Source organism: Oenanthe melanoleuca, chromosome 10 (assembly GCF_029582105.1).
Source record: "Oenanthe melanoleuca isolate GR-GAL-2019-014 chromosome 10, OMel1.0, whole genome shotgun sequence".
Classification (NCBI taxonomy): Eukaryota; Metazoa; Chordata; class Aves; order Passeriformes; family Muscicapidae; genus Oenanthe; species Oenanthe melanoleuca.
Genome location: NC_079344.1, coordinates 18,989,434 through 19,013,069, shown reverse-complemented (window position 1 = coordinate 19,013,069; position 23,636 = coordinate 18,989,434). Strand labels below are relative to the sequence as shown.

The 23,636-nt window shown below is 43.3% G+C and overlaps 1 protein-coding gene across 1 annotated transcript; it reads left to right on the top strand.

The window, feature by feature from the left end:
* The first annotated feature begins 210 nt into the window (after nt 1–210).
* On the top strand, nt 211–20,398 carry IREB2 (iron responsive element binding protein 2). Its single transcript, XM_056500022.1, has 22 exons — nt 211–436; nt 1,041–1,130; nt 4,169–4,334; nt 5,354–5,491; nt 7,617–7,850; nt 9,452–9,521; nt 10,541–10,724; nt 11,268–11,407; nt 11,775–11,946; nt 13,028–13,128; nt 13,553–13,669; nt 14,222–14,381; nt 15,196–15,331; nt 15,908–15,992; nt 16,593–16,749; nt 17,059–17,183; nt 17,485–17,589; nt 17,813–17,955; nt 18,415–18,562; nt 18,651–18,773; nt 19,272–19,457; nt 19,990–20,398. The coding sequence occupies exons 1-22, from the start codon at nt 418–420 to the stop codon at nt 20,098–20,100; spliced, it is 2,910 nt and encodes a 969-aa protein (XP_056355997.1). The 5' UTR covers nt 211–417; the 3' UTR covers nt 20,101–20,398.
* The last annotated feature ends 3,238 nt before the right edge of the window (nt 20,399–23,636 follow it).

Genomic DNA, 23,636 nt, shown 5'->3' with positions numbered 1-23,636 from the left:
TCCTCACACGGCCCCGCCACACGCACGGTCCAGTCCCCCAGCACGGCCCCGCCCCACGCACGGTCCCGTCCCAGCACGGCCCCGTCCCCACACACGGCCCCGCCCCCAGCACGGCCCCGTCCCTCACACGGCTCCGCCCTCAGAACGGCCCCGCCCCCAGAGCGTCGTGACCAGCAACTCCGCCCGCGGGTTCATCAGTGTTATCGCGAGAGCAGATTTGCCCGCTTCCGGCTACTTCCGCCCTCTCGGGAAGCCTCGCGCGATCTCGTTGCCCTTTCCTCTCGGGCGGTGCTCACAGTCTCGCGAGAGCGGCGCGTCCTGCGAGCGCGGGGCGGGGCGTGGGGCGCAGTCTCGCGAGAGCTGCCGGCCCGCCGGCGCCCCCCGGCCCGCTCCCTCACGCTGACATGGTCGCCGGCGATGGACCCTCCCAGGACAGGTCGGTCACTGCGGGGCTGGGGCCGCCCCGCCGCCGGGACACCGCGGTCGGGACATCGTCTAGCCCTCGGCGCCGCCGAACGGCGCTGTCCCAGGCCTCGGGGGTCCCTCTGGGGGCAGAGCGGCCCCGTCCCCGCCCCGCTGTCGGCTCCCTCTCGGCCGTTATTTATTCCAGCACCTAATGGCTTCTGTGAGGTTTATTTTTGTGTCCTGTTCCCTTGACATTGGCTTGGCAGTCAGTGCTTTGTGCTTCCTGCTGTATAAAAACCCATGTCTCTTATCTGCGCTGGGTTAGATGTCTTATCCTGTGTGTAGATGGCAGACTGAGACAACAAAGGTCAGGTGTGTTCGGGCTGTGCTGGCGACCTGCATTGACCTGCATGTACCTACTATTAGTGATGCTTTTAAAATTCACCTTAGTCACACATCTACATCACGAGGTGTGTCAATCCGTTTAGAAACCTTTCCATATTGCATCTGCTTACAGTTTAGAGGAACGCTATTTCTGGCACAATCAGAAATAAAATCGCTTTTTGTGAGTCCTCAGTCAGGGCTGAAACGACGCGGGTTTTTTTTGCTGTAACTTTGTTTGTTTGGTCCCGCAGGAAACCCTTACCAGCCCGCCATTGAAGCTTTGGAAAGCCACCCCGAGAAAAAGTTTTACAATGTGTCGAAGCTCGGAGGCGCCAAGTATGGTACGGTGTCGTCTGGGGGTGTTGGGGTGGTACCACTGCACCCCTGCTGCCCTGCGGTGGCAGGAGGTGCAGCTGGGAATTCCTAATGCTGTGCTTGGAAGCCGATCATATCCCAATTCCTTAGTGCTTAATGGAGTTGGCAGGCATAATAGTTTAGGGTTTTTTTTAGTAAGGGAGAAAGTACGGGTGTTTCTGCAGTTTTCAACAGTATTCCAAATCAGAAGAATTACGCTTTTGGGAAAAAAATTAAGTGACTAAGAACTCCTATTTGATGCTTCAGAAGTAAATACAGCTTTTGCAGTAGTTTTGTACAGCTTTGTGATGTCCTAGTTTTCCTCCCCAGCAGCCTCACATGGTGGGTGACTGTTTGCTAGAACATGGCTCCTGCTGCAGGGTGAGGTTTTGTGGTGCTCATGCTGTTGCTTAATCTCAGTTTGTCATTAGTATGCAGCAGCTGTCTATGCCGAGGAGACCTTCCTTCCTCGGGTCTCTGTGTCCAAGGGCCTTTCACAATGTTGCACATGTGGTGGGAGGGCAGTCCACGCCAGGGGAGGGAGCTTTGCTCAGTGCCAGCTGGAACAGGCTTTAGTCCTGCCGGTAATCAAAGCACTCTGGCGTTATTCTCTCCCTTTGTCTTCATGCTAAACTGAAGTATTTACATCGGCTACCTCGTAAAGGCATTTAGGCTGTTTTTCAGTTTTGCAAGGTCTGAATTCTTCTGTATTCACAGAATTTGTGGTATGCTTCTTAAATAAAAAAAAGTCAGTTTCACTTTAAACCCATATTTGACCATAGTTATTAACTCTGTGTTGTTTTAAGAGAAGAGAGAGGGGGGCACAGTGTCTGCTGAAACTTTGTGCAACAGCTGCGTGCTCTTGCAAATGTCCCATGCTCATAGTAACAAAGTCAATCTTTCAGATAAGCACACGGGGAGGACACAGTGCTTCTGCTGGTGGCTTGGTCCAGGGAGGAACAGTGCTGTGTTAGTAACAAAACCAGGCAATTCCTCAGCAGTTCTGTGGAAAGCCTCCTGACAGGAGAGGAAATAAAACAACAATATACAACATTCTGCTAAAATGTACTATAAGGCTTGCAGCAGCAGTGGGCATTCCTGGAGATGTTCTCAGGAATCTAAACACACTGCACTAAGAGGGTCTTTGTCTTCCAACAGAAACTTCTGTACAGAAACTTGAAGCCTCATGTTAGCTTCAAGGCAGAAAAAAACAAAACACTTTAGGCACAGTGTGGGACAGCAGTGGCACCAAATGCAGCATCTGGAATTGCTCCTTGCATTTTTTGCTAGAACAGTTAGTTTTACCTGTTTGCCCTCTGCATTTGGGGCTTCTGGCTGTAATTTGACATTAATTGCCAGCTGATGTTAATCATATTACTAATGAAAATGTTAATTGGTTTAGTTGCCAGTTTTCTAGTGTTTTAAGACTTACAGGGAAAATGAGAAGAGCTCTAAAGGATTTAGGGCAGAGAGGATGTGGAGATCTAGACCAGGCTCAAGCTGGAGCTGATGTGGGAAATCTTCCCTGGTTGTGCTGTACCAGTGTGGGAGGACAGAGATTCCAATGCCTCCTGTGATCATGTGAGCTGCTTTTCCCAGTGCCCAGTCCCAGAGTCCCCCTGCACCCTGGGACTAGTGCTGTGCTTCCATGGGCACTCCTGCTTGAGCCAGCCTGCTCTTGCTGCAGCCCTGGGGAGCTGCTGGCCACTGGTCACAATGTGGTCGCAGTGTGCCCTCGAGGGAGCCAGCCCACCTCCCTGCAGCTCCTGAGTGCCCCAGGTGCTCTCCTTTCTGAGTTGTGCTGTGCCTGGGAGCTGCCGTGCCTTATAGAGAGCAGCAGCTGCTTCTCCAGAGCTGTGCTGAGCTGCCCCCGGGGCAGGGAGATTTGTAACACACAAGAAAGCAAATTAAGTTCTCTGTGAGCCTGGTTTTTACATCGAGGGAGTGGTGGTGTGAACGTTCCTGGGACCTTTTGGATGGCATCCTTATATTCAAATTTACTCAAGTCTTAAACTCAAAATAGTGACTTGGCTAACTAGACAACAGTAAATATAATCTCAGAAAGACACAGTGAGAACAGTCAGTAAGTTCTATATTAATAGTTTGTGAACAAACCACTGGATTAGGTTGAGACCACCAAACTTTCTTTTCTATTTTCTTCTTTTTGATTGTTAAAGCCTGAACTTAATTGTTTCACCTTACTCCAGCTAACTGTTTTAGGATTTCTGTTGTTCTTTTGAACCTGTTTGCCTGCTCGAATGATGCTGAAAACAGGGGGATTTGGGGGAGAAATGTCAGTCAATCTGATTTTTTTTTTTTTCCTTAGTGGTTATTTTGTTTTGTTTGCAGTGAATAGTGACATTGGGGTTTTTTTTTGTCTTCCCTCTTATTTCATTTTCATTCCCATTTCCCTTTTTTTTTTCTGTGAAGGAAACTCCTGCTTGTCAGTACTTTGATTCATATCTAGCAAACTAACTCAAACTGTATTTAATGAAATGTTCTTCTTTATATTTTATGGAGTGTGATACTTTTAAAAGGGGTGTATGGCAGAATAGTTTCTGGTCTTTGTTTCACTCTTTATTGAAAATCATATTTTTGTTGGTTGCTTTGGCATGGTATCTTGAGTAATTGAATGGCAAAATTTACAGTTAAAATGGTTCTTAGTACTCCAGTAATTGTTGTTTTTGACCTGCTCTGATCAATAATCCCAGGTATGTATTCCTTGCATCTCTCCCCTGCCAGCACAACGGACCTTATGAAATGTCAGTGTCTGAACAGTGTGGCCAAACCATTGGGATGTCCCATTAAAATCCCATAGGATTTTTATGTGTGCATAGTGCAGCTCTGTTCCATACTGTGTAGGGAAGATCAAACACTAAGGCAGCTGGAGAAGCAGCTTCCTGGAGGTCTCAGCCTTCCAACCCCTAGAAAAGCAGAATTCCATAGAAATGTGAGATTGCAATTTAAAAAAGCTGTGTAAGCTGCGAGTGCTGCATTCATGGGGTCTATCCCTTCCTCACCCCAGACACTCTGCCTTATTCCATCCGAGTGCTGTTCGAGTCCAGTGTCCGGAACTGCGATGGCTTCTTGGTGAAAGAAACGGATGCTATGAACATCTTGGACTGGAAAACAAAACAGAGCCATGTCGAAGTGCCCTTCTGTCCTGCCAGAGTTGTTCTGCAGGACTTCACGTAAGTGTGGGTGTGAGAGTGTGAATGTGTGGGTCGGTGTATGTGTGAATATGTGTGAGTGTGTGTGCAAAAAAAAGAAGAACCTGTGCAAATTCACAGTTTGTTTGGGGCACGCTTGCAAGGCTGAAACTGCTGGCCTTCAATGAGCACATCACAGGGTAAGAGCCAGAACACAAATGGAAGTGGTGATGTTTTTGCTGCAGCCAGATGGTTGACAGTTCACACTGTCACTGACAGTTCTTCCTTGAGATAAAAGAAGATTAAAAATTGCTTACTCCACAATGAACAATCCAGTTGAATCCATGAATAATACATATATTGAAAAAGCAGCCTCTTAGGATGTTAACTCTCTCTATGATTTGCTGTGACATAGCTAAAAGGACAGTCATTCAGCAATTTGAAAATACTTAATTTAAGCTGTCTTGCTGACTCTGTATATTTATTAGGAAGTGAGATAATTAAGAAAAGGAATTATTATTATGATGATAATAAAAACGAGGTAACATTTGCTTAGCAGGCAAAGCCAGTAAGATTTACGTAGTACTGTGTTCTGTAAGCATTGCCTCTGTCTGTTTTGTATTGCAATACCAATATTGTGAAATGCCCCGAGCTTCAGAAGTGGCTCTGTTAGAGAAATGATACACGTTAGATATACAGCAAGAGCTTTGCTTGCATAGCAAGATTCTGTTGCAAAGGTAAGGAGTGTCTGAAGGAGTGTCTGAAAGTCCTTTCTATGCTGAAGTACCATCACACCTGAGCAGCAAAGGACACAAGAGAAGTGTGGTTGTCTTTGAGTTGGTCCCATGTTCTTGTTTGGTACATTGCCTTCAGACAAGCAGTGTAACAACTCCAGTGACTTTAAAATGGTTCAAGTCCTTTAAAATTTAGAGAATAACAGGTGTGTTTTCTGAAATAGGACATAGCTGCTTCTAGACCTGAATAAAATGAAAAACAAGTTTGTGCATTTCAGTGAGTTAATGTCTCATGATGTTTTACTGTTTTGATTTTCCATCTCTCAGTGGGATTCCAGCAATGGTGGATTTTGCTGCCATGAGGGAAGCTGTGAGAAATGCTGGAGGAGATCCGGTGAAAGTCAATCCTGCCTGCCCAACTGATCTCACTGTTGACCATTCTCTGCAGATTGATTTCAGCAAATGGTAACATACCTTTCTTTTATTTTTACAAGCCATACTTTTTTGTCTGACACTGAAGCGTGGATCTATTCAGGTCTTGTTACTAACCCATCTAGTCATTTGCCATGTGTGGATCCCTAGAACAAGACTTGGTGGTATCTGAAAAAGGGCTGGATAAAAATGAGTAAGGACTCTTGAGGGAGAGAAAGAATGTTTGTGAGGCTTTACGGGTGAAGCTGACTGATAATCCAAATTCTGGGCGAGATTTTGCTGAAATAATGGGATCTGGCATGATTTCCAGAATATAACATGTCTCAAGAGAAAGAGGCAGAGGGTGTTTGTTATTTTGCTTTGCTCTGATTTTATTGTTCAAGTTAAACAGAACTTTATTTCCAAACGTGGCTGCTTTGTCACAGCTCCAGAGAAGGGGCCTGCAATTCTGCTGGGCCTTTTGAGAGACTCTCATTGCAGCCCTTGGCTCATGACTGCTCTGGGATTTTTATGGGCTTTGATTTAACACCAGATAAATGAGGCTGCAGATATTTTCAGAGAGATAAGTGTGCTTGGAGATGTTTGAAAAGTAAGGGGACTGGAAAGCTACGAGTGTGGTTTTCCTTGTCTGACAGGCAGTGATGTGATGAATAAAGCCTGGGGGTGCCTTTGCTTGATGTATAAATACTGCACAAGGGGGGAAACTTGGAGCTTTTGTTTAGTGTTTGCTGAAGTAAATACTAAATAATGCAGCTTCCCTTCACCTTCTCCCCTGCCTCTCAATTGTGGAGCCTTCCAAAACCCATGCAGAATTGAATAAACTGCTCAGGCTCTTTGGAAATTTTTAAAGTTCATGGGGAAAAAGCCTGTGGTCAAAGGGCATGGATGTGTGAGTCATTTCTGTCAGCCTTCCAAACACTCACACTATTTCAGTTTGCTGAGTGTCAGAAGAGCAAGAAGCTGCAGATGATCTGTTGTGCTGCATCTGTGTTGTGTCAGTTCTGTGCTCTGTCCGTGCCTGTGTCCAGAGGGACAGCTGATTACTTTGCCACTAGGCCAGCCTAAAATTATCAGGCAGAGCAAGTGCTGGCAAGAGGTGTCCATACGCTGCTTTGTGATGATAACTGTGCCTCTGGAGCGTCCCTGTGCAGAGCTGTGGGGCTCAGCAGCTGCTGCCCGTGATAAGAACCCTTCCCTGCAGGAGATGGTGCTGCTCGTACAGTGCTCCATCCGTGGGTCACAGCCTGGGGGGCTGCAGGGAACTTATCTGAGGTGTCCTGAGGCCAGGCAGCACCCTGCACTTGGGGAACTAAGGATCTGCTGTTACTGAGGCCGAGGAAAGCAGTGGCTTTAATTGCAATTTGGTGATTTAATAATTATGGAGAGAGGTGGAAGTCATTCGTTTTTCGCAATAAGCTCTCTTTGCTCTCCTGCAGAGACTGAACGTTGCACAAATAGAGGATAGTGTGCTATATGGACTTTATTTTTTAAAAAAACCTGTCTTTTCTCTTTTACTTCTTACTGGCTTGAATAGGGTATACAATTTATCTGTGCCTTTGAGAGTTTGTATAAAAAACCTAATTACGATCAGGTTATGTTTATTTCCTTGAGAAAGCTTTGGCTGTAATCATTCCTCTGTGATTTTAACAGAACATGTACAGCACTGTCTTAAAAAAAGAAACAAGTTCAGTCTGCCATTTGGATGTGACTCTACCCACACCTTCCAAGTTTAAAATTCCGAGTTCAGCCTTTGCAATGCTGTTTGTAAAGATTCCTGGTCTGTTGCGAACAAATGGTGTTAATCTTTCAGGCAATCCAGTTCTCTTCACTTCTTACCACTCTGCATTACTTGCTTAAGCTTATCCAGTGGTAGTTTATTTTGCAACATGGTTGTAATGAAATAACTCTGTTTTTTCAGATACTACTTTATAATCTGTTGAAGGGATTGCAGAAAACACAGGGCGGGGGGTGGGGTGCGTGCACAGAGGAGCAGATTGCCGTGTCTCAGTGAACGCTGTGTTTGATGTTGCAGTGCAGTCCAGGCACAGAGGGGCAGATTGCCGTGTCTCGGTGAATGCTGTGTTTGATGTTGCAGTGCAGTCCAGGCACGGAGGGGCAGATTGCCGTGTCTCAGTGAACGCTGTGTTTGATGTTGCAGTGCAATCCAGAACGCCCCGAACCCCGGTGGGGGCGAGCAGAAGCCGCCGGCCCGGCTGTCGCCGCTGAAGCCGCCGCTGCGGAAGCCACCGCCGTGCCGGGGCCAGAGCGGAGGCCAGAGCGGCTGCCGGGGCTCATGCGGCGCGGGGGAGGCCAGCCGCAGCTCGGGAGCCTTCTCTGCGCAGATCGAGAACACCCCCATCCTCTGCCCCTTCCACTTGCAGCCCGTGCCTGAGTATGGAGCTCCTTTGTTGCCTTGTGCTGTACCTCTGTGCTGTGGGGCACTGCCTTGTGGCAGCTCGGGGAAAGGGAATTCTTGCTTTAAACATCCATCTGTAGTTTCCACTCATGCCATAGAAAGGTTGTTTCAGTATTTAGAAATAGGTCAGATGTAGCAAATGAGAATTAGTCTACAATAAATTTTTCTATTTACAAGAAGAGTTTTGCTGAACCCACTGTAGATGGCACCTATTGGCTCATGACTGTAACATTTAAATTAAATATTAGTACTTCTCATTTCTTTACAACAGCAGCTAAGCATAGGGACAACTCTCTTGTCTGTTGCAAAGCAAGCCTGAGCAAATAACTCAATGAAGCATTAATTTCTTTCTAAAAGTAATTAGTAGATTTTTGTAACAACTTTTCTGAAGTCTGTTGCTCATAAAGAACTAAGAAATAGTTCATACATCATGGCCCAGGCTGCACAGGATCTCCCAGTCCACCTGTTACTGAGTTAAATTCAGGAAACATCCTACCTGTGTAGTAGCTGGGGAGCCTCGTGTCTGTGTTATTAACAATCATTGTGCACAGTTCCATCTCTGCCAATTATGTGTAATTATCTCCTCAGCTGCTGCCTCTTTGTCTGGTGCACTGCTGAGATCCCTATCAGTGCTGGACAGGTGTGCAGGGAGAGATCTGATCACATCTGTATCCACAGGGATACCTGTGGAATGCTCTGCTAACCCTACAGATATGGAAATGCTCCTGCTTAGTTCCAGCTGCAGGAATGCAGGAGTGGTGTTTGCAGCTGTGGAATGCTGTGCTAGCCCTACAGATGTGAAAAAGCTCCTGCTCAGTCCAGCTGCAGGAGTGGTGTTTGCAACAATGCTGGAGTTCTGGCAGCACACTAGCTGTGGTAGTTATGAAGCTGCAGTGTGAACACTGACTGTCCCTCAGAGCTTAGAGAGCCGCTAACCTGCTGCAGAGAAGACAGGAAAGGGTCATGATTGTAAAATATACTTCTAAAAATTGGTGCAAAGCAAGTGTGTTCCCTTCCTTGTCCAGCTGCTCAAAGCAGAGGTTATTCCTCTTAAAGTATGCATTACTCTGTTACAACAAGTATCAGTGTCTTAATGACTAACACATAGTAAGAAAACATAGTTCATTTTATAAGACTGCTGATGAGTCCTTGTGAAGAAAAACTTGTGGCTTGGAGGGAAATACAAAAATGGAGGATAGTTACAATCGAGCTAGTGAACCTCTTGGTTCTTTAATATATGGAGTTTCAAGATGTGCAGCCTGTGAGTCAGCTGGTGGGGGTAAAAAAGCTTCTGGGTGTTGTAGCACATGTTTGGAAAAGATCTCCTAAAGTATTATTGCTTTAGGCAAACCATACCTAGAACAAACAGGTTCTTGGACACAGCACACACAAAATCAGCTATTTCTCACTGTTTGCAGAAAGCTTGCTGCAGGGAAGCAATTACCTTTGTTCTAATAAACCTCTTCAAAGAGTCCTGCAGGCTTACTTAAGTATTTCATCAAATAAACTAAGACTACAACTTGTTCTTCTCTAATTTGAAATAAATTACGACACTTGTAAACTTGTTTCCTTTCTAGGCCTGAGACAGTATTGAAAAATCAAGAGATGGAATTTGGCAGAAATAGAGAGAGGCTTCAATTTTTTAAGGTATGTCTGTGTACCTTTGTGGTTTAGGCTTTTTTAAGAGTAATTTGTCTACCAGTATTCAGGTTTAGATGATAAATTAAATGTAATCATTTGGAAGTGTCAAGTTTTCAAATCTGAATTTAAGTCAGAATAGAAAATTGAATTTCCAGCTTGAAAAAGTTTATTCTGATTTGGTTCTTGTCAGTTGGTTCTGAAGCTTTAGTGTTTTCAATTCCTTTCATGACCTCATTGCCGTAGGTCACAGTGAGTTTGTGGCTGAAAGGGTCATTTATCCATGACTGTGTTAACAAAAGTTCCTGAAGTTGGAAGTGTTAAGTGGAGACCACTGTTCAGGCATGGCTGCTCTCAAACTGGGCAGCGGAAGTCCTGTGGAGAACATCATCTTCTCTGCTTCTGTGCAAGGCTCTGCAGCATTCCTGTTTGATCCTGATCCTCTGTTTTGATGTGATTTAGGAATTCACTGCAATGATCTAAAACTCTTTTCGTACAAGCAGACTAGTGGTTTCTTTCTGAAAGTTGCAAATTAGCTTTTACATTATTAAATAAGGAGATGGCCAGTGTAAATCTTGTTGCAAGTTTCCACATCAACTCTATTAAATGTACCATCCTAAGTTTGCAAGCAGTTTCACCCTGGAGTGTCACACCTAGACTCAGTTCTGCTGTAAATACAGATCCTTTATAGATACAGGTGCTTAGGTTCTGTTGTCTGAGTACCAGTCTTAGGCTGGTAATCAGTTGTGTGAGCTGGAAGGAAAGACATTTCTGCAGCCCTGCTTTTGGAAGGTTGGCAGGAATTACTGATTCAGCCTTCAGAGGAATTGAGTGAAAGCTTTTGTTGATGATTAAGAATGTATCCAAGGAGATCCCATACCTCTGTTTGACAAAGGGACAAAAGCCTCTTGGGTAAACAGCAAGGACTCTTCTATTATGTCTTTGGGTTTTTTTTTAGTTATGTTCTAAGAATTGAATATAGCTGAAAAAAATGCAACTCTTTTATTCTCCTTTTGGAAAAATTACAGTGGAGTTCAAAAGTTTTTCAGAATATTTCCATAATTCCACCCGAGACTGGAATAGCACACCAAGTGAACTTGGAATATTTGTCCCGAGTGGTTTTTGATGTGAAGGATTTGCTGCACCCCGATAGCGTGGTTGGCACAGACTCACACACGACTATGGTCAATGGCTTGGGTATCTTGGGCTGGGGTAAGTATACTCACAACTTCATTGCTCTTTAGGAAACTCAAGCTTCACTAAAAAACATTGCTTCCTACTGTATGTTTGTGTTTCAAGCATAACAGACTGTCTTGAATTATTGTTCTGAGTGTTTTTGTCTACAAGTAATCTTGAATAACATTTCTTTCCCTTGAGAAACCACTCTTTGTAATTTAAAGAATAAACAACGAAAAACCAGCTGATACTCAAATAAGTGCTGTTTGTACAGCAGAAATTGGTGTGAAGGTTTCTTTTCTCACAGAAGATTAGTTTTAGATATAAAATATTTTCCAGTTGACTGTGATGTCTGACTTGGGCAGTAGTCTTGCTTGATTTTATTTCTGATGTGCAAATATGTAATGGAACCTCTACATTTCTTGCTGTGTCCTTTGTGGAAATGGGGCAATGCCCTCCATTCATGAGTGTGTTGTTGTGCTGAGTGTTAGGGTGTGATGGGGAGGGTTGGTTGTGCTTGGGGCTGGGGCTGGAGCTGTGAGCGAGGTGCCAAGGCATGGTCTGTCCCTGTCCCTGCAGGCGTTGGGGGCATCGAAGCGGAGGCAGTGATGCTGGGGATGCCGCTCAGCCTGCCCCTGCCCCACGTGGTGGGCTGTGAGCTCACGGGCACTGCCAGCCCCCTGGCCACCTCCATCGACATCGTCCTCAGCATCACCAAGGTGAGAGCTCAGCCCTCTGCAAGCCAGAGAGGAATTGCTGCCTGTGCTGCTTGAGAAAGGAATTGCATCAGGGAGTGCTTTTACTATACCTGTAATCATGGCAGTGCAGAAAGGTACAAATAATCTCTCACCACTTGTATTTGCTAGTTCTTGGAAGTGGTGGGGTGTTTTTCTTTCCCCTCTGTAGTAGTTTGCTTATAGACCCTCTTTAACTAAAAATAATTCGTAATACTTTAATAATTTTATAGATTTTTTTTGCAAACATAGGCCTTAGTGTTTTAACTTCTTGTTTTAAATGCTCATGACTTGTGAATTGTGATGGACACAACCTCTTCATATACCAGGTATCGTGTGTTCTTTCCAACAGCATCTTAGACAAGCTGATGTCGCTGGAAAATTTGTTGAGTTTTTTGGGAGTGGTGTTTCCCAACTGTCCGTAGCAGACCGAACCACAATAGCAAATATGTGTCCTGAATACGGTGCTATTCTGAGTTTTTTCCCTGTTGATAATGTGACATTGAAGCACTTAAAGCATGCAGGTAAATGTTAAACTAAACCAAGAGTTCATTGTAATTATGGTTTTCAGTTGTGGTAATAAATGTTTTTTGCTCTGCAAAGAAATCCATGTAAGAGCTATTGAGTTTTTCTCAAAACTCCTGAATTCTTACATGATGTTTTTCTGCAGAGTTCTGATTTGGGTTTAACGCGTAATTAGACTTGTGCTTGAGGTTTGTGTCCAGTCTGGTCCATTTGTCTGATGCCTGTTTTACAAACATGATACTGCTTTTCAGCATCCAGAGCCCTGCTTTTTGGAAGCATATGTAAGCCTATAAAAATATTAAGGAAATTTTCACTCATTTTGAAATAGGTATGAAGTGTAAGTATTCTTGATTTGAAATGAATCCCATAACCACCTGGAGATTCCCTACAGAATCAAAATTTAAAATTATTTCGAGAAATAAGTGAAACTGCATAACAAATCTGAACATGTCTCTGATTTTTCCTAGTGGTTTACGTTTCCCTTTGAAGTGCAGGATTTCACTGGCATCTCAAGCTAAGCAAGGAGGATGTCAATTCCTTATCAAGCTACTGCAAACAGAAAACCACAGGGTGACAGACGCCAGAAAAAGCTCATTCATGAATGAAACTTTCCGGGACTGAAATCTGTCACTTTCAAATAAGAGTTAAATGCTTTCAGTGGCAAATGTTTTTGTCTGATCACTGCAGAGCAGAGGAATGGGTTTGGAGGAGTAGCGAGCAGTACTGCCTAATGTCAGCTGAGCACAGGGTCTGTACTAAACACAGAAACCCTGACACAGGAAAGCCACAGGACTTCAGGGACACAACTGTCAATTTAGTGAAAGTTACCACTGCTAGAGCTGGAATAGCTTATTTTGTTCCCTGAAGAAAAGTTAAGCTAATTTAGAAAAAAAATGTAATAATTTGTAAATGTTTTAATTTGTGTGTCATTCCTGAATAGAAGTTGGGATATGGAAGTGGTGGACTTTAAAAAAGAGTACTTTGAATGTTACACTTAAAAGAGTCCAAGTGTCTTAAAGTTGTGTGATTTGTTTTATTTATGTCTTTAATGTGACTTTTCTCATGTTTGAAATTCCTTAGGCTTTGATAAGGCCAAGCTTGAAGTCACAGAAGCGTATCTTAAAGCTGTGAAATTATTTAGAAGTGATGAGAGTTCTTCCAGAGAGCCTGAGTATTCCCAGGTATGCTGGAGTTTTGTTTGAGTCTCATAAATAACTACTGATTATTTCACAGTCTCATCTCCCATTGGACTCTCCATGGCTTTCAACCAAGGTGTTTTTATTAACTCACAGTTCTGAGAAAGCAGAATTTGTAGAACATGGAGGGGGTGGGGATAAGAAGGGAAGCACGGTGACATTATGTCAATACAGCTACTGAATTGCAGTCATCCCAAGGACTGTGAATGGTGGAAAAAATGCTAAAATGTTTGGAATAAGAGGAATAGCTTTCTAAGTGAGTGGTGTTGAAAATGGAATCCCAGAGCTCTAAATGTCTGAGAACATTGACATTTGGAACAAGAGTTCCTGGGTATCTCAGGAATACGTTCCATGCACTGCTGGGCTTGAGTTGGTTAATGCCTGCACTTTCTGTTTCTTGGTTTCTTAGGTGGTGCAAGTTAGTCTAGGTTCTATAATTCCATATGTCAGTGGCCCCAAGAGATCCCAAGATAGAGTGGCTGTTAATAACATGAAAAGTGACTTCCAAGCCTGCTTAAATGAAAAGGTTTGTATTGCTAATGCTGCTTCAGAAGGTATTTCCTATCATTCACATGAATAAATGTTATGTTACCTGTCCTTGCATACATGCTGAGCTGTGGTTCAGCCATGCTGGAGGGAGATTGTAGCTGTTGGTGGAACACAAAGGGTGAGGTTGGAAGGGACCTCTGGAGGATGTTTGAATGCTGCAGTGTAGAAAATGGTAATTGACCTACTCTGGTTTAGTTACCACCCTCTTGCAATTAAAATCTTGGACATGCTTCTAACTGAGGAACAAGTGTTGTGTAGATTAGATGTATACTCTTAAGGGGATGTTGTTCCATGGATAGAAGGAAGAGAGTTGTGGAACAGCCACACTTAGACTGATGTTTGTTCACAGCTATTGCAAAGTTAAAGAATTCAGACAAAGGGACATGAACTGAGGGCTGCTTTTAAAGTTGTGTAAGGGTTCCTAGTGGCACAGCTGAATATTATTTCAAAACCTTTGTTCTCTTGGTCTTGCTGTAAAATCATCCTTTCTGTACTGTAACAGCTGCTAACATATGTTTTTGTCATGCAGTCTGGTGTCAAAGGGTTTCAGATTGCAGCTGAGAAGCAGAATGACACTGTGCCTGTTCAGTATGAAGGAAATGAATACAAGCTGTCCCACGGCTGCGTTGTCATTGCTGCAGTCATCAGCTGTACAAACAATTGCAATCCATCTGTCATGCTTGCTGCAGGTATGTTGGGACCAGGCAGCATCTGAGTGGTGCTCCCATGCTCCACAGCCCTCACCTTTGCTTCTGTAGGTTCTCTTTACAGGCTTGAAACTGTAGACTTGTATCCTTAGCTTGTAGGTTCTGGAGGTTACATAGGGAAAGTTGCTTTTCCATAATACAATCTAAGTTTGTCCCATACAGCAGTAATTAAGAGGAGTCATTATAAAATCTTTACACTTGTAGTCTGACAGCAGGCAAGCAGTTTTAGGGCTTCTGTCAGGTGGATGCACACAGCTGATACAGGAGGTGAGCTTTAGCTTCCAGCCTGTCCTGGAGGACAAGCTGTGGTGCCACATCCAGGACAGAAACTCTGCACTGCTAAGCAGTTGGTCTGTTACTGCTTCAGGAGTATCTGCCACACCTTCACAAGCTGCAGATAGTTTTGCTGGAACAGCTCACCTGTCAGACATTGCTCTCCTCTTTTTAAGATCCTCTGTGGCCAAGGTGAGCTTCCCCTTAGAGCTCTGTGGCCTTTTTTCTATCTCTGGAGACTGAATGGATTGGCAGCGTAAGCTAGACCATGGCAGAGAGATTTATCTTAGGGAAAGTAAAATGGGTGTCTGCCTTCCAGGAATGGGAATAAAACCATGCATGGTATTGTTATGAGTTAAGAAACTTTATTCAGGCCAGTGATTGCTTGAATAGTTTAATAAACTGAAAGTTGTCTAATCCTCTGGGTTTTTTTATGCTTCGTTTAACTAAGGTAGAAGCATACGGATGTCCTATGAAGGGATATACAAATCATAATCTGTGTCCTTTCCTTTTTGTTTGGTAGGACTGCTGGCCAAGAAAGCTGTTGAGGCTGGCCTGGCAGTGAAGCCCTACATCAGAACAAGTCTGTCCCCTGGCAGTGGCATGGTTACACATTACCTCAGTTCCAGTGGAGTGCTGCCATACCTCAGCAAGCTCGGGTAAGGCCTGGCTTTAGGCTGGTTCTGGGCAGGCAGTGCACAGGGGGTTGTGCAGGCTGCTAGACAGGATTGCTGTTTGTTTGGGGTTAGCTAATTCCTGCCTTCATAGACTGATAATTTACTTGCTGGCTTAAAATTATTCTGCTTCATTGTATTCCCACTTCAGCATTTATGATGTGTAGCTCTAATACATCAGAGCTGTTTTTCCAGTCACAAATTACTTCATTTTCAGTGACTTGCAGGACAGGATGTACTTGGTGATTTATTTTAAAAGTGGAAGCTGGGTTCAAATTTGTCAGGACAGTCTGTATTAGTCTTTTGTTATTATTGCTGCTGTCAAGGGTGTTTAGTATGTTCTTAGCTGCTCTGGAGCAGTAACAGAATATGTTCAATATTCTGTAACAGTGCCCAGCTATGGTTTGCATCAGTGACATCTAGTTTCTGCTGTTAATTTTTTAAAAAGTCTTAACTGTCAAGGGACAAAAAAATTATTGGGGATTATTCATAAAAGAAAAAGCAGTTATGCTGACAAATTGCTTGTTGACCACGTGTGACTCGATTGTTTTTCCACTGTAGGTTTGAGGTTGTTGGTTATGGATGTTCCACCTGTGTTGGGAACACAGCCCCTTTGCCAGAAGCCATCAGGAATGCAATAAAACAGGTACAGCTCTAACTGTTGAACACAGAAATGTATTTCTCACCCAGTTACACAGTCAAGAAATACAGTAATCCATGCAAAATGCACTTCAGATTTGGTTTGGAACTTGATGTTGTTGGCATCTTTGCTTGTTAGAGGTAGACCATGCCAACTCATTGCCATGTAAAATAAATGTAATAAGTTGTACTTATAGAATACAATTATAAATTACAAGATAAATACATATGATTAATCTTGCAGAGGGTGCAATGTGTAGATTTTGTATCATAAGTGAAGAGGAGGGTTTTAAAGAGCTACGGTCTTGAATGATTTTAACCAGCTGTGTCTAAACAGCTATAGCTTTTTTCTCTTTTGAAGCAGAAGGAAAATAAAAGAAAGAAATGGCAGGAGAGGAGTTAACTGAAGTGACAGGAGACCACATCAGAGGGTCAAAAGGGGAAATGAGAACAGTAGTGAGAGAGAGCAAAATGCCTTTCAGTTGTAGTGTCAGAGTAAATACTTGAAGTGGAACGCTGAAAGCACATCTGAGCTAGTCAGCAGAAATAGCACAAGCTGTTGAAGTACCCGAGAGGCTGGAGCTGTGTGTCTGGGTGTGCCTTGCAGGGTGAGATCATTGCCTGTGGGGTGCTGTCTGGCACAAAGAACTTTGAGGGCCGCCTGTGTGACTGTGTCCGTGCCAACTACCTGGCGTCCCCTCCGCTGGTCGTGGCCTACGCCATCGCAGGCACCGTGCGCATCGACTTCGACAGCGAGCCCCTGGGTGAGTGTGAGTGTTCCCCTGCAGCCCTTGGGTGAGTGTTCTCCTCAGCTCCTGTCTATGCTGCTGTGCATGTGGGCACAGATTGCTGCACGTGATTTCAGCACCCACAGCCAATCTCTTTGAAGAGAAGGCACAGCCATATTTGGTTTGCTCATGGCTAAAGCAAAGCATTCACTAACTGATCAGATTCTTTGCCTGTCTGCTACAATCTCTGCAGGCCTGAATATATACACATCTATATTCTCATACAGATCTCAAGGCTGATATTTTATTCTTCCCAACTACTGTTGTGTTTAAAATCTTACTCAGGGACTGGCTTTGATGGCAAAAGCATTTACTTACGAGACATTTGGCCCACCCGCCAAGAACTTCACACAGTGGAGGAAGAGTGTGTGATATCATCCATGTTTAGGGAGTTGAAAGAAAAGATGGAGGTAAGAGTGATCTGTGTAATTTAAAGGTTGCGTTTCATTGTAGCTTTATAATATCTTGCAGTTGAATGTGAATGGTTTGCCATTTATTTCTGTTATGGTAGTGGACGGCTTAACTGAGATGAGTACTTGTATTTAAAAGCAATTCCTAAGTAATACCCAGTGCTGTAACTTGTAACATGTAATAGAAAATTATTTACTAAATAATAGTAATTAATAAAATCACCAGTATATCTTTAGTTTTTAAGAGTAAAAATAGTAAAAACTAACTTCTGTTATTTTTGATTAATTGTCTTTCTTGTAGAAAGGAAACAAACGATGGAATTTACTGGAAGCACCAGAGTCAATTTTATTTCCCTGGGATTTGAAATCTACTTATATTAGATGTCCTTCCTTTTTTGATAAACTTGTAAGTACAGTTCTATCCACCAGATTATGTGCATTGCATTTAAGTAAAGGACTAGCTATTAGAGCAAAACTTCAATGTTGAACTGACAGATTTAATGATCCCAAATACTGTTTGTGTCTCTGGAATGAGTGGGCCCTTCCCATACTGCAGCTATGTTTTATGTCTCTGTTCCTGGCAGAAAGTGTTTAATGTTCCTTTGCTCCCTGTGTTGTTCCCCCACCAGGCCAAAGAAGCAGCTCCCCCAGCAGCAGTGGAGAACGCGCACGTGCTGCTGTTCCTGGGAGACTCTGTCACCACGGATCACATCTCCCCCGCCGGCAGCATTGCCAGGAGCAGTGCTGCTGCCAAGTACCTGAGCAGCAGAGGGTGAGCCTGCTGTGCCACAGGGCTGCTGCATGTGCTCAGCTCTGAGCAGAACTGCACCATCCTCTGGAAATGCCTCTCTGCACAAAGGGGACACTGCTTGGGGAAAAGCAAAATCCTTAATCACTGTTAATAAGTGTGCTATTTGGTAATGGTAAGAGGATTAGTAAGGGGGGGTTGTTTCCTAGAGCAGTGTCCCCATAATTCTTCTCTAAGTACCACACTGCTTGCAGCACTTCATAAAAAAGTTGTAGGAAATTAATTTAAAACTGCAGGTTTTCTCATTAATAACCTAGAAGTAGTTTGCATGTTGTTCGTGATTTATAATAATGACATTTGTTGGAGGTCTAGTTCTTTACATCTTCACTGAAGATTTAGATAAGCTGCAATAATAACAAAACCCCCCTCCTTTTAAATCATATCATCATTAACTGATTTATTTCAATTTTCTTCATATTCCAGACTCACACCTCGTGAATTCAACTCTTATGGGGCTCGAAGAGGTAATGATGCTGTGATGACAAGAGGCACCTTTGCAAATATCAAGCTTCTGAATAAGTTCATAGGAAAACCAGCTCCTAAAACAGTTCACTTCCCATCAGGATTAACGGTAGGAATATATTTGTTTGCACAGCTATTCTGGAGAGGGGAGTGCAGGTTTAGAACTCACTCAAGATGTGTTACTTTATCATCCGCAGCTAGATGTGTTTGAAGCAGCGGAGCTGTACCAGAAGGAAGGCATTCCTGTCATTATTCTAGCAGGAAAGAAGTATGGACTGGGTAGCTCAAGAGACTGGGCTGCAAAAGGACCTTTTTTACTGGTACTGCTGGTTTGTTTGGGTTTGGGGGTGGTTTTGTTTTTTCTGGAAATACCTAAAAACACATTGTATAATTTATTTGTTAGAATCTTCATGGGAAAGAATCACAGATCAGGAGAGATCTGAATTTCCTTATTGTGTAATTTACTGTCTTGGATACCAGACTTTGAGACAAATCAGGCATTTGTTTATGCTGACCTGTGTTTGGTCTCCATGGGGTGTTCAGTATCTCATTGTTGGAGACTTAATTTCCACTAATACTGAGAATATATCCCAAGTCAGCCATTGATGCATGTCCTGTTAAGCCCAGCATGGTCACTGTCTGTGACAAGCTCCATTCACACTGCAGGGGCCTGCTCTGGCTATTTGCTTCCATCTAGCTGGGAAGCTGAAAGATGTTAACAGGGTACTCTCTCTGCTCTGGAGTCTGAATTGCAAGATGTTGGACATGATCTGTGTTTGAAGGTTGCTTCTGTGCTCACTTTGCTTGCATTGTTGCAGGGTGTTAAAGCTGTCCTGGCTGAGAGCTATGAGAAGGTTCATAGGAGTCAGCTGATTGGAATTGGCATTGCTCCTCTTCAGTTTCATCCTGGGGAAAATCCAACTACTTTGGGACTCACTGGCAGAGAGCAATTCTCTATAATGTTCCCTCCAGACCTGTCACCCAGAATGACTTTGGATGTTAAGGTATCTTTGCAATATTTTTAATTTCTCTGTTGAATGTTCTGATGCAGAGAAAAAAAACCTTAATTCTGATGATAGGAAGCAAAGTGAAGAAAGGCAAAACTTAATTCTTTTGAAAGGTAAGCTTATAGTCCTGCCTGAAGTTTTGTCATGGCTGTTGTAGTTTCCCAAAGTATACAGACACATGTTCTTTGTACACAACTTTGTGTGCAGCCTGATACTCTGATCATTCTAAGTGGTATTTTGCCCCTCATGGGCTCAGTCTTAGGGTAGAACTGAGTTTGTCTTCCATAGGTGAGAGAGGCTTCAGCTCTCCATGCTCTGTGAACAAGCCCATAATGCAGTTGGTGCCATTTTAGGGACATGGTGTTCTTTGGTTACCAGCAGGTCCCTGGTGTGCTCCCAATTCCTTCCCTTCCTTCCCTTCCTTCCCTTCCTTCCCTTCCTTCCCTTCCTTCCCTTCCTTCCCGTTAGAATGTTGTCTGAGAAATAAGCAAAGCTTAATTGGTTTCTCTTTTTTGCTTTTGTTTTGAAGACAAGCACTGGAAAAGTATTCAGCGTGATTGCCTTGTTTGAAAACAGTATGGAGATAACTTTATACAAGAATGGTGGAAGTCTGAACTTTGTGGCTCGAAGATTCTTATAGTAGCTACTGACTCTGGGTACCCTGCATAACTGGTAACTCAGCCATGCCTTGTGTGAACCCAGGAATCTGTACTGTGGAACTGCAAACAGTCCTAGTGTGCTCAAAGTTACTTCGTCCATGGATGTAAAAGATTGTGAATCATTGTAACTGCAACGAAATCCTTTCTGATTTTAAATAATATTCTAATGGTGCTATTAAACATTGCTAAAATCAACATGTGTATTGTGACAAGAGAGCTGTAAGTATGGAGGGGATGTTTTATCAGACCATTTTGTAAATAAACTATGCGAAATTGAAACTGATTGTGCTGAAGATTATTATGTAAGAAGATTTCCTGCAGTTGTTTCCAGTCAGTTTTTGCACCTGTAAATCTGTGTACTGCTGTTAGTTGGTTTAAGGGTAGCAGATGGCATGGAATCTTAAAGACCAAACAGATTTAATTATTTTTCTCATCCAGAGCTTAAAAAAGATACTGAGTTTTCAATTTCTCTAGGTTATAGGCTGAAGAAAAGAAGTCCACATAAGGCCCATGGTATCCTGTATCACAGATGATGACTTCCTTACCTTTATGGGATTATATTTCATCTGGATCCAGATTTAAACTGCTTAAGCTATGAAATATGTGAAATACTGTGTGCTTAGAAACATGGGAAACATTTCTGCATTTAAAAACAAGCCTCCCAGTTGTTTCATTCATGCGAGGAAGCCATGTTTCTTCGTGCCCTTCAACTGAAGTTTGTCACATCTGCTTCAAGGGATGCATATTTGTGACACCTGGTTTTATTGTGCTCTCTGCAATATCATCAAAGTACCTCTTTGTAGTGTTCTAACCTTTAAAAACCTTATAGAGCACTTGCTACAGCTGTTTAAATTCCTTTGCTTTCAATACAGCTTCTGTCTAATACGTTACACTGGTCAGATGTCCAAGCCAGGTGGCCTCACTGCCTTTGAGTGCTTTCCACAGGCTCTTACAGAGCATCCCCCCTGAGGAGGAACTGGAGCCCTGAACAAACCCTCATGGCACTGCCCTGGCTGTGACTGGCACTGTCAGCACACTCAGGGTACAGCCCCTGTTCCATATTTCCCAGTGCCAGGAGCTGCAGAGCTGCTGCAGCATGGCTTGTGTTCCTGCTTCCCAGAGCTTTGGTGGTGTCTGCAGCTCCAGCAGGCTCCTCCTGTGCTCCTAGGTCTTGAAAAGCTTCATAACTCCACTGACAGCTTGTGCAGAGATTAATTTCTGCTGGAGAACAAAACTACAATACTTGCCTATAAATTGTCAAGATTTTGCTTTAAGGTTTTTTTTTATTGTTGATAAATATTGTCTTAAAACACTCAAGAGGACTATATCAGCTTCATTTACATGTGTGTTTAATTTATAATCAGACACTGAGATAGTTGACTTATGAACTAACAGATGCACTGTTCAAATCTTTTAAAAGTATGTTTGACATTCCTTTAAAAAAGCCCCAAAACCAAAATACCCCAAACCTCTTGCATAATTGTATCAATACAATGTATTAATGTTTTGACAGTTCAAAGGCTGATTGATTGACGTAAATTTGATACATATTTTTCTGTTTTGTTAGACAGAGTTCACTAAAGCTTGAAGTTCTGTATAATGTTTTTATATTTCACTAGTTTGATGTGATTTTCTTTTAGGTGAGATGAAAACCATTCCAGTGACTCCCACCACTGCTAAGGGGGATAAATCAATGCAGATTTGAATGTTATTTCCAACTGAAAGCTGAGCGAGTTCTGCTTCTATGGTACACTTCCATTATTTCTATCCAGAGTTACTGGGCACATCCCACTTCTTGCACAACAGTGTCTAATACTGTTTTATCTTAGCTTGAATGTATATTCTTGATTTAGCTCAAGCAAATGTTATTGGGGAGAAAATGGGATTTCAGTGCTGGTACATCATGATGCCTCATGCAAATCATACTACTGCAACTTCATGCCTATTTACAGATTGTGTAACAACTAATGCTTGAAGGAAACACAGCCCCCTGCCCTCTTCATGCCTCAGGAGACAGGGATCCTGTAAGAGCAGACTGATGAGGTGAAGGGCAGTTTCAAGGCACATGACTTACCTGCAAGTTGTCGCCTAAAGCAACTCAGCTCTTTCTAGAGGCACAGAGGGCTTCATTACCTGAGCATCTGCTTTGGTTCTGCTGCACTGCTGTGTCCTGTAGTCCACAGAGAGGTTCTGAGCTGTGCTGTTCTGAGAGGCTCCAGCTGTGAGCAAGCCCCACTCAGGGGCAGCTCCCAGGTGTGCAGGCTGACTCTTGGCCCTGGAGCTGTGCCCTGCGGGCTGGGGCGGCTGTGTGGGGCAGCACAGCTGGGTCCAGCTGCTCAGTGCTGGGGAACAGCTGGCTGCTAAGCCATGGCCGCAGCCCTGCTCCCTGCCCTGGGCACAGGGCAGGCACTGGAGGCATTGAGCTTTGCACACACCTCTGGGGCCCTGAGAGCCTCAGGTGGGCAGGAGTGGCAGGAGCCCAGAGGCAGGGCACGGGGCACTCGGGATCGCTGAGCTCACACACCAAACCTTCACTGAGACTCTCTTCAATACCCTAAAGCCTAGGAGGACATGTTCCTGTTTGAAAAGTGACTTGGTGTGTTAGATGTATTTAACCTAGACCTCTCTCCATTTGGATCTGGGGAGAGAATCTTGTTGAAATTTTTGTAAATGTTTTCTCTTTTTGCTTCCCTCTTCTTCCCCTTCCCAAACTACAAAGCTTTGGGATAGTGTTGATGTTTATACATTTTACATCTAAGTATAAGGACAAGAAGCTATATATATTAATCCTATTTAAGCAACCGCAAATCATTGTCTGCTGTTTAAAGCCAACAGAACAGTGTAAGTTTTAAGTTCAGTAAGTATTGTATAGATATATCTTAAGTTCAATTGATGAAAATTGTGTATACAATGTTACCAATGCTGTAAATTATTTTTAATAAAGAAAATTGTATCACAGTTCTTGTATGTTACTGTCTATTTTGAACAGATAGGATGGAATACACAGAAAATGTTAGTGTGTGTGAAGGGGTGGGATGAATAAAGGGAAGGGGATAATATTATGTATCATCTATGTTATAATAATGCATGTTCCATTTACCTGTGAAGACTGAGTTTGGGCTCACAAAGCATGCTTAGCTGCTTAGTGTAGAAGAATATTCTCTGTGCTCCAGACACCACTCTGGATATTTTATCAATATTTTTTTAATAACTTTTTCTTTCCCTTCTGAAAAATGTCTAATTTAGAGTCTAGATGAAATCCTGTATTAAAGCAAGCTGTTGGCCAAGGTTACAACTCTGACAGGATCTTCAGAAGTGATTTGGGGATGTCCAGCACTACCCTACTTCAACGCTCACTTTCAGCACAGGCATTAGACTGGAGTTCAACTTGTGGATACTAAATTATCCAAGTCTGTCTTTCTGCAGATAGTAAGACAGACCAAAGTACGATCTTCAACCACAGTGAGCCTCCCCAGAGTAGCAGGTATGCAGGAGAAGCACAGAAGTTTATAGTCTT

What these genes read in the sequence shown, in the direction of transcription:
- IREB2 (XM_056500022.1), top strand. An exon ending in CCATACCTCAGCAAGCTCGG is followed by an intron (nt 15,332 to 15,907) that starts GTAAGGCCTGGC and finishes TTTCCACTGTAG; the next exon opens with GTTTGAGGTTGTTGGTTATG. An exon ending in ACTTCCCATCAGGATTAACG is followed by an intron (nt 18,563 to 18,650) that starts GTAGGAATATAT and finishes TATCATCCGCAG; the next exon opens with CTAGATGTGTTTGAAGCAGC.